The 10,396-nt window shown below is 42.9% G+C and overlaps 1 protein-coding gene across 1 annotated transcript; it reads right to left on the bottom strand.

Moving 5' to 3' along the window:
• Positions 1 to 3,333: 3,333 nt before the first annotated feature.
• Positions 3,334 to 10,352, bottom strand: LOC142373301 (phospholipid-transporting ATPase IC-like). The gene is made up of 10 exons (XM_075456505.1): positions 10,321 to 10,352; positions 9,645 to 9,777; positions 8,567 to 8,701; positions 8,324 to 8,480; positions 7,645 to 7,868; positions 6,555 to 6,638; positions 6,207 to 6,452; positions 5,961 to 6,099; positions 4,903 to 5,033; positions 3,334 to 4,341 (listed from the first exon to the last, which is right to left on the bottom strand). The coding sequence occupies exons 1-10, from the start codon at positions 10,350 to 10,352 to the stop codon at positions 4,096 to 4,098; spliced, it is 1,527 nt and encodes a 508-aa protein (XP_075312620.1). The 3' UTR covers positions 3,334 to 4,095.
• Positions 10,353 to 10,396: the final 44 nt, after the last annotated feature.

Genomic DNA, 10,396 nt, shown 5'->3' with positions numbered 1-10,396 from the left:
CTCTCAGATCAGCGACTCAGTGAGTTTCACTTCCTGAAAACTGAAACTTATCTGAGCTCTGAGCTATAAATCACGTGTCTGTGCAGAGAACAGAGCCTATCAGCTCCCCTCCTGTTGGTTACACCCATCATGAGCTGCAGGTCTGAAGGGGAGGGAACCAGGAAACATGTGGGCCGAGCGGAGCCGCTGTGTGTGAGCAGGAAGTGAGTCGGAGCTGATTCACAGCAGACTTCATGGTTAAAACACGGGTCGGTTCTTCTTTTAATCCCTTTGGAAAGAAGCTTCACTTTCACAGTAAATGCAGCAGAGTTTTGAGCCTGAAAAATCAGGAAGAACATTTAAAAACTAGGGCTGGGCAACGATTAAAATGTTTAATCTAATTAATCACATGATTTCCCTGATTAATCACGATTAATCGCATTTGTACGCCAAAAATGAATCCAAAAGTAGCGTATAGCTTTTAGCATTTAGCTTTATTTTAAATGTGCTGCCATATGAATGAAAGTGCCATAACATTTGTTGTGCAAACACACTTTTAACATCAGCATCTTTCTGTAGTTTTTATGTAGAAGCCTCGCTCCACTGTCTGTTTCCTTGAATGACTTGCTGCTATCAGTTGTGTGTTTTGCCTTTAAGTGATATTTTAGACTGGAACTACTACGCTGAGAAGACAATTCAACTTGGCAGTGTTTACAGATGACTTTGGTTCTGTCGACTCCGCCGTCTGGAAGAACTTTAAAATGAAAATGGCCGAGTAAAAGTTCCGTACCCTTCTCCATGTTTGGTGGATCCGCCGATTACTTTCTTTTCCGGTTCCACAGCAGACAGCAACAGACTTTTACAAAATAAAAGCCCGTGAGCAACAGACTTTTACAATAATAAAATAAATAATAAAACAGGGGTGGTCCGTGGAGTAGTGGGTTGAGCAGGCGCCCCATGTACAGAGGCTATAGTCCTCGCTGCAGCTGGCCCCAGTTCGAGTCCCGCATCGGACGGCCCTGTGCTGCATGTTGTTCCCCCTCTCTCTGCTTCCTGTCTCTTTGAACTTTTCTATCCATTAAAGGCACAAAAGCCCTAAAAAAATAATAAATGAATTAAAAACCTGCGTTAATGCGCGATAAAATATTTATCGGCGTTAAATTATTAACAAGTCAACGCGATAATAACGCTAATATATTCCACTTTTTACTTCGTGGGGACCCGACATTCTTGTTGAGAATTAATACAGAAACGAGAGGAAATGTACATTCCAGCAAATTGATCAACACAAATATATTGTAGCTTTGTGGCAGTTTTTAGGGCGCCGACATATCTTCAGGTCTGTAAAAAACTGAGCCTCCAACTCCAGCTGCCGGCAGGTCTGGAAGCTTTTGAAGGTTTTGCTGGTTGAGAACATCACAGAAAGTTTGAAGTGAAGCAGCCAGGATGCAATCAGAACGCCGACTTTCCGCTCTAATTTGATTGGTTTAACGACAACAGCGCGTTAAGGCTTTCAGCCTCTTCATCTTCCTTTTCACAGCTTCAATGCAACCGATTACATGCGGCCCGTTTCCTCGATATATTCCAGAGAGATTAAACCGATTTCTCCTCTAAAAGAGCCCGATTCCAAGCGGTTTTTGTAGTAGATTCGATTGATTGATTTTTATCTTCAAACATGTAAAAAAAAGAAAACGTATGTAACTACTTGTACATACAAAAGAAATAAAAAATTAAATCACAAAGTACAAAACACCGGAAGGTATGGGAAGAAGTACAATACTTTTTTCATTTCCCTTTTAACTACTCTTGAGTTTGTAAATATCCCAACTACAATACACCTATATAAATATATGCCATATATATACACACACTTCCTAAATATCTAAATAAATAATCACAAAATGATGTGGATCCAAAAGGAGGAGCCCAGCTGGCAGCTGAAGCTTTAGAGGTGACCAGATCAACGATTTGGCACCTCCCAAAAACAGAAGGAATGCGAAGAGCTAAGGAGCACCTAAAGGCCCGCGAGACCAGGGCTGTGTTCGAAACCGCATACTTCTCCTACTACTCATACTAACTTTTTGAGTTAGTATGCGAGTTTGAGTAAGCAGAAGTTCCCGGATGCATACTAGATTCTCCGAAATGTTGGGTATGCATCATGAGGTTACTACTCTTACTCAAACTACCCAAGATGCAACGTAACGTGACGTCGCCGATCGTCATTTCCTGTCAAAACGGCAGTTTCAAGCTAGCTACGACGAGGGTAGGTTCACTTCCTGTTTTCAAAACAAAAGCACCAATTGTATGGTAATGGCTTTCCCTATGATAAAAGGCAACGGGTATTTTATTTTGTGAAAATAGCAATGCATTTCGCTCCTGCCCGAGCTGAAATCAGCCGGCCTGAAGCTGATTTCTCTTAAGCTCTAAACTCTGTAAACTTTAGCAACATTTGAAACATTTTCAGGAGAGAAAGTAGTCGTTTAGATCCCCAACGTGTTGAAAACCTGACAAAATACCGGCTGTTTACAATTTTGTTCCCACGAATTCGGCGCTACTAAAGCTAGCCGCAGTTCCGGTTATTTTCACAAAATAAAATACCAGTTGCCTTTTATCATAGGGAAAGCCATTACCATACAATTGGTGCTTTTGTTTTGAAAACAGGAAGGGAACCTACCCTCGTTGTAGCTAGCTTGAAACTGCCGTTTTGACAGGAAATGACGATCGGCGACGTCACGTTACATTGCATCTTGGGTAGTTTGAGTATGAGTAGTAACCTCATGATGCATACCCAACATTTCAGAGAATCTAGTATGCATCCGGGAACTTAAAAAAAGTTAGTAGGAGTAGTAGGAGAAGTAGGCGGTTTCTAACACAGTCCATGTTTTCTGACACTTTATGCTCTCGAATCCAAAATGTTTCCTCTTTCCGTTGATACATTCAGTGCCTGCAGCGCCGTAAAAACGAGACTCAAGTCAGAGTTTTAAATATGCCGCTGGCTTTTATTAATAACCTCATGATAAAACCGCATCACGTGACAGAGACCAACCTGCAGTGTTGATCGCCTGCCACCATTCACTCAGCGATAAAACACATACGGTAAGAATAGCATGAAGAAGAATCAGTAACAGAATAAGAACGATTATCCATTTGGCTCAATGCCGTCTCCCAGATATCCTCCATCTGATAACAGGTCTGACAAAAAGACGAGCATCTCATTCAGGTAAGCTGTAAACAAACCAGTGACACACAAAAAAAACAAACGGAAAATCTTAATTAACTTAAGGAACATGTGATTTAGCTTTTAAGAACTTTTAAAAGATGGAAAGAAAACAGGAGACTGGTGCAATCAAAAGCTGCTGTTACAAGTTAAAACTGGCTGAATTCTCATTCCACAAATGGTTAAAAAAAAGTTTGTGAACGAGGGAATGTAACGTAGAACAGGACGTGAAGTCCAGGACCAACAGAAGGAGCCGTTCAGAAGATTTTAAAGGACAATACCACTCAAACTGGTGCTTAAGTACGACAGGTTTGACAGGGCAGAGCAGGAGAAACGCACCTTATTTTTAAATTAAGACACTTTAACAGCTGAACACCTAAAGCCTGGTGTCCGTCACCCCACCGCCGGTTAGAATAAAACATTAAAACAAGTTTAGCTTCGTCCCACCTTAATGTTTGGGCTCAAACAAAGTCTCATCTGGTTCGTTCCGACGGGATTAAGTGGAATATCGTTTATAGATTTCTGTGGACACGAAGCTAAAACTTAGTCGTTAAATAACAGCACATCAGGTGGTGAACTTACTAAAAATAAGGCTTTCATCTAAAAAAATCCTGAGTTAAAGAACATTGTGAGCCCCACAGGAGCTGCGCGGCATCTAACCCCAGAGACGGCGGTCGTTTCTTCGGTGAGTTTTTCTTCTTCTTCTGTTTTTGCGTAGCGAACAGGGAGTCTGTGCATGAAGGTGAACGGGAGGCTGCAGACTTTGGAAAGCGCTCCGTTAGAGTCGTCTGTCACATGACCCGAGCAGCTTCAGGGGCGTTTCTGATGTTCGCCCTTTCAGCTCGCCGCTCCCGCGTTCTAAAAACCTCCTCGGCCGCCGCTTCGCTCCGCCTCGGCGCTCAGATGTTCTCGGCCTCCCTCCGGGGGAGCTCCCTGATGCGGTCCTGGGGTCCGTGGTGGGTGGTCTGGCGCCGCCGGATGCTTTGCCCGGAGGAGATGAGGTCGGCGTAGCCGCGGGAGTGGGAGAAGGCGTAGGCGGAACGGCGGGAACGCCGGCCTCGCTGGAAGGCCGTTGGTTCCTTCTTCTTCTTCTTCTTCTCCTCCTCGTCCAGCTCCATCTCGTACTTCTTCCGGTTTCTCTGGATCTGATGCATTATGGGAAAAAAAGCAGGCAATAAAAATGCGGTTTTACCGTTTTTCCTTTGCCATTTTAGAGGGACAGAACACATCATCTGTAGTAGTTTAAACAGTTTCATTGTAAGGCTATTTATTTCTGCTGCTTGATTATTAAAAATTTGGGCCGGGCGTTAATTATTTAACGCCGATAAATATTTTATTGCGCATTAACGAAGGTTTTAATCTGTAAAAGTCTGCTGCTCACAGGCTTTTATTTTGTAAAAGTCTGCTGCTCACAGGCTTTTATTTTGTAAAAGTCTGCTGCTCACAGGCTTTTATTCTGTAAAAAAGTGTTATGGCACTTTCTTATGGCAGCACATTTAAAATAATGCTAAATGCTAAACACTACTTTTGGATTCATTTTTGGATTTTGCGTACAAATGCGATTAATCAGGGAAATCATGTGATTAATTAGATTAAACATTTTAATCGTTGCCCAGCCCTAATTACAATATTTCAAGCACCAAATCTTCCATCTTTTTAGAAGCCCCGTTTTCTGTACGAGGCTGGGAATTAGCCGGGGGTCTCACCTCGTCTCCCTCAGAGGGCCAAATGGTTTTATAGAGGAACTGGATGCAGATGACGGGCAGCAGGCTGATGCCCACCGTCAGCAGGACGGTCAACCAGAGGTACGGCTGGCGCAGAGCGTTGGACGCTGCACCTAAAAACGCACAATATGCACACGTGAATACAGCTGCAAGGTGGCAAGAAACTGCTTTTCTTTCTTCTTCTCCACTGCAGTCAATACTCTGACATGGTTAAGCTAGCATTAGCAGTCGTAGCAAACAAAGAAAGAAACAGATGAAAAATGTCAGAACCAACGGTGGGAAATGAAGACGCAGACGAGGCCTCATACTGAAAGCATGTTTACCTTACAAAGAGTGAGAAACAGCAGCTACATTATGTGTCTTCTGTGTCAACCAAAACAAACGCACATTTCAGCAGAAACTCAACATCTAACTTGAGGAAACATGTAGCGCTAAGTTTCCTAAACTCGTTTTTCCCCCCATGGATAGGTGAATGTTTGTTTTTTAGGTTACATATGGGTTACATATGTTTTAAACATTTCCTAAGTCTCTTTTATTTTTTATTGAAGTTCTTGAATTTACCTGGATTATTTTAATTTAAGCTATTTTGTAATTAATGAATTCATTTTAATTTATTTGATCAATTGGATGAACTCTAATTTGCCTAAAGATGATTATTCAGTATTTTTGTCTGATTGAATGCTTGTGTTAACAAATAAATCAGACGTTACTCAACAGTTACTCAGGACTTGAGTAGTTTTTTCACCGAGCACTTTTTTACTCTTACTCAAGTAATTATTTGGATGACTACTTTTACTTTTACTTGAGTACAGTTTTTGGCTGCTCTACCCACCTCTGTTGTTGTAACCAAACTGAAAGCGTTGAACTAATACAGAACAAATATTGGATTGTCTAATAAGTGCTTCTGGGTAAAAGGGGCGAGACCAAGCAAAAAGAGCAGCAGAGAATGGAGCCGAAGCTCAAAGGAACCGCAGTTTCTTTGTCAGGAGTATTTTCAGCCGTTTTATTCTCTTTAATAAGAGGAAACTCTGCTGACTAACCTGTGAAGGTGAAAACTGTGGGGAAGATGACATGGATCCCCGCGCTGTGGATGTCAAACATCATCCCAAAGTAGATGGCAATGCTGCCCAACACCGCAAAGCAGTTCACAAAGGTCCAGTAGGAGGTATCCAGAGAGATCTGACAGGCGAGATGTGAGAGAACGTCATTAAAAGGCATTAAAGGCATTAAAGGCCTCCTTTAACCCTGAAACTCCGGCTGCTCTGAGTCCCGAAGCTGCGACCCACCTGCAGGTTGACGGTAAAGATCAGGGACGAGGCCGTTACCACGGCGAGGGACTGATAGTCGGAGGGAGCTTCCCCGTCCTGCCCCATCGTCTGCAGGAAGGCGCCGTACGGGATGAAGAAGATGATGAGCGAGACGAAGATGCCGTGGAACAGGCTGATGAAGAAGTTCTTGTAGTTGAACAATGTGCCCAGCTGGCCCGGCACGTAGAGCTTGGGGAACTTTAGGCTCAGCCTGTCGTTCACGTCCTGCAGAGGGACGAGAAGGAGGCAAGTTAGCAAAGTTAAGCCTCAGTTTATCCTAAATACCGCGTTCCTGCCCTCCGTATCCATGACAACGCCAGTTTGTACCTGGTCAAGAAGTCCAACGAGTAGAACAGGCATGCTGCTGTAAGCCAGATTGTAGAGTGTGATAAACCAGTCTTCATAGGCAATCTGCAGAAAGGAAACTAGTTATTATAGTGTAAAATATATATATATATATATATATATATAATTTACTGTAGTGTAATTCGTGAGTAAACGAATGTGCAAAAAAGATGAATCTGCATCACATGAGCCCGACCCAACGGAACAAAAACTGAGCATCAACCGCAGAAGCATTTAGGAAGTCCAGACAAGAAGAACGACTTTACAGACTTTTTGGGAGGCGATTCCCCTGAGATGATCTGACAATTTCAAAGATTCAGTGAGTAAGATGTAGTGACATTTAGCAGCCAAACAGTTAAACATAAAGTGAAAGAATGTAGGACAAACTTCAGCGGCCGAAGAAAAGTCCTGCTCTGGAGCCGGCGTTCTGTTCATATTAGGGCTGGGCGAGGACTATAGCCTCTGTACATTTTATTATTTATTTTATTATTGTAAAAGTCTGTTGCTCACAGGCTTTTATTTTGTAAAAGTCTGCTGCTGTCTGCTGCGGAACAGGAAAAGAAAGTAATCGGCGGATCCACCAAACCTGGAGAAGGGTACGGAACTTTTACTCGGCCATTTTCATTTTAAAGTTCTTCCAGACGGCGGAGTCGACAGAACCAAAGTCATCTGTAAACACTGCCAAGTTGAATTGTCTTCTCAGCGTAGTAGTTCCAGTCTAAAATATCACTTAAAGGCAAAACACACAACTGATAGCAGCAAGTCATTCAAGGAAACAGACAGTGGAGCGAGGCTTCTACATAAAAACTACAGAAAGATGCTGATGTTAAAAGTGTGTTTGCACAACAAATGTTATGGCACTTTCATTCATATGGCAGCACATTTAAAATAAAACTAAATGCTAAAAGCTATACACTACTTTTAGATTCTGCGTACAAATGCGATTAATCGTGATTAATCAGGGAAATCATGTGATTAATTAGATTAAACATTTTAATCGTTGCCCAGCCCTGGTTTTTATAAAACCAAGGTGGAAGAAGAAGAAGACCAAACTGTATTCAGAGCTGCTGACCTGTGAGGAGTATCCACTGAAGAACGAGTACCAGAAGTGGACCAGAGTAAAGGCGAAGTTCTTGAAGAAGAAGAAACGCAGGAACTTGCACATCCGGATGTAGGACCAGCGTCCGTGCACGAGCAGGAGGCGCTGCAGGTACCGGAACTGAGCGAAGGCGTAGTCGCTGGACATGACGGCCTGCATGCCCTCCTGACCGCTGATGCCCACGCCGATATCTGCAGCTGGAGGGGGACGGGGAGAGGAATCAGGGGGGGCCCACAGGAGCGGCGAAACCAGCGGCGTCAATTCAGCTAAAGCTAAGCTACGGCAAGGTCACTATAGTCACATGACTACAGTATAAATAAATCAATAAATATACATACCCAGCAAATAATCACTACAAAAGTCTGCTATGTAGCTTATCTGTGTGCAAATGCAGTCTCACTCACACCCCGCTAACATAACAATAGACTAAAAGTTTCAGTGCAATCTGTTGGTTTCCTTAGCTAGGAAATTATTTTGGCTCTATATGAACAAATTGGATTATTTTATGAATAATTATGATTACAATTAATTGAACTCCAATTGGCTTGAATTGGATTTTATTATCCAAGTGCCTTGAGATGACATTTGTTGTATTTGGCGCTATATAAATAAAAATGAATTGAATTGAACCAGGCCCGTCCCCGCCTCTTACTCTTGATCATGTTGACGTCGTTCGCTCCGTCTCCGATGGACAGCGTCACGGCCTTCTTGTACTTCTTCACCAAACTCACCACGTTGGCCTTTTGCTTCGGCGTGACACGGCAGCAGATGACCGACTCGCACTCACAGGCCATGTCCACAAAGTCCACCTGCGGGGGAAGAGCATTCCCGTTTCACCGTCTGACATCACCGCGGCAACGCTGCGCAGCTTCCGGGTCGACGCGCTGAGTCCTACCTGTCTCATCTCCTTCTCCAAGTCGTCCATCGGCTGGCCGTCCTGCGGGTTGCTGGGAGCAGGTTGCTTTCCCAGGCGGCGAAGACGAAGACGGAGGCGGCGCCGCTTCTTCTTCTTTTCGTAAAGAATCTCATTCTGTCGGAAGAAAAACGAAAAAGCCATCTTGAGTTTGAAGAAACAACATCACTGGCCATTTCTAACATATTATTAGCAGTTTTTTTCAGTTCTTTGCTAATATGTCCAGAATAGTGGCGGCCGGCCCATAGGGGGCGCCGCACTCACTGATGAGAGGAGGGGAAATGTGAAATATGGCTGTGTTCCAAACCGCCTACTTCTCCTACTAACTTTAACTTTTTTTAAGTTCCCGGATGCATACTAGATTCTCCTAAATGTTGGGTATGCATCATGAGGTTACTACTCATACTCAAACTACCCAAGATGCAACGTAACCTGACGTCGCCGATCGTCATTTCCTGTCAAAACGGCAGTTTCAAGCTAGCTACAACGAGGGTAGGTTCACTTCCTGTTTTCAAAATAAAAGCACCAATTGTATCATAATGGCTTTCCCTATGATAAAAGGCAACGGGTATTTTATTTTGTGAAAATAACCAGAAGTGCGTTGCTCACTGCGGCTAGCTTTAGTAGCGCCGAATTCGTGGGAACAAAATTGTAAACAGCCGGTATTTTGTCAGGTTTTCAACACGTTGGGGATCTAAACGACTACTTTCTCACCTGAAAATGTTTCAAATGTTGCTAAAGTTCACAGAGTTTAGAGCTTAAGAGAAATCAGCTTCAGGCCGGCTGATTTCGGCTCGGGCAGGAGCGAAATGCATTGTGGGTAAACGCTCTGAATACTGTCTGATCGATGAGTATGTAGTATGTGGTTTCGAACACAGCCTATATTTTTACAAATTCAGTTAAAAATGTCATTTTGAACACAAATATGTGCCTACATGCGATATGAATTCATTCCACTCGTATCGTTTTGTAAGAATGAAGTTAGAGACGGACATCAGAAACACTTTGAATGAATCTAAAACCAAAGTCTGACAGATTATTGGTGCAGAACGGGTCTCACCAGCCATCCTCCGGTGATGACGAGCGCGTTTTTGCCGGAGCCGGGGAAGAAAGGCTCCGAAAGGTTCTTGTTGCGCCGAGAAGTTGAAGGAGGTTCATTTCTCCTTCTCGTCTGACGAATCCTCAGCTTCTCACTGCAGACACAGAAAACAACAAATCAAATCAAGTTTATTTGTAGCACATTTCATGCACAAAACAATTCAAAGTGCTTCACATAAAATAAAAGCATTGCAGCAGGGAGTGGAAGAAGCATTAAGAATACATAAAAGAATAGAAAGAGAAACAAAATAATTTAAATGAATTTAAAAACAAGCAACAGTCCAGATAAGTTAAAAGATATCGTGCAGATTTCATGCATAGACACATGAGAACAGAAATGTTTTTAACCTGGATTTAAAAATGTCTCCATTTGGTGAAAGTTTAAAGTTGAAACATGAAAAATTTTGACTTTGATTAAATCCTGGCTAAATTAAAATACTGGCCGAGAAGGAGGAAGAAAGGGGGAAAAATATGCTGTTATATTAGGCGGCCGCGGCTCAGTGGGTCGTCCAAAAACTGGAAGGTTGGCAGTTCGATTCCCACTCTCACCGCTAAAAAGATTGGTGGTGAGATTCAAAGTCACAATTATGAGATAGAAAGTCATAATTATGAGATTCAAAGTCATAATTTTGATTTACCGAAACAATTTCTCATTTTTTCCAGTAGACATGTAGCCTGGCTGACGCGTCCACACCTCGATGAGATGGTGGTCTG

This window comes from Odontesthes bonariensis, chromosome 22, assembly GCF_027942865.1.
Source record: "Odontesthes bonariensis isolate fOdoBon6 chromosome 22, fOdoBon6.hap1, whole genome shotgun sequence".
Lineage (NCBI taxonomy): Eukaryota > Metazoa > Chordata > Actinopteri > Atheriniformes > Atherinopsidae > Odontesthes > Odontesthes bonariensis.
Note: the sequence above shows the minus strand (reverse complement) of the source record. Positions and strands in the feature narration are given on the sequence as shown.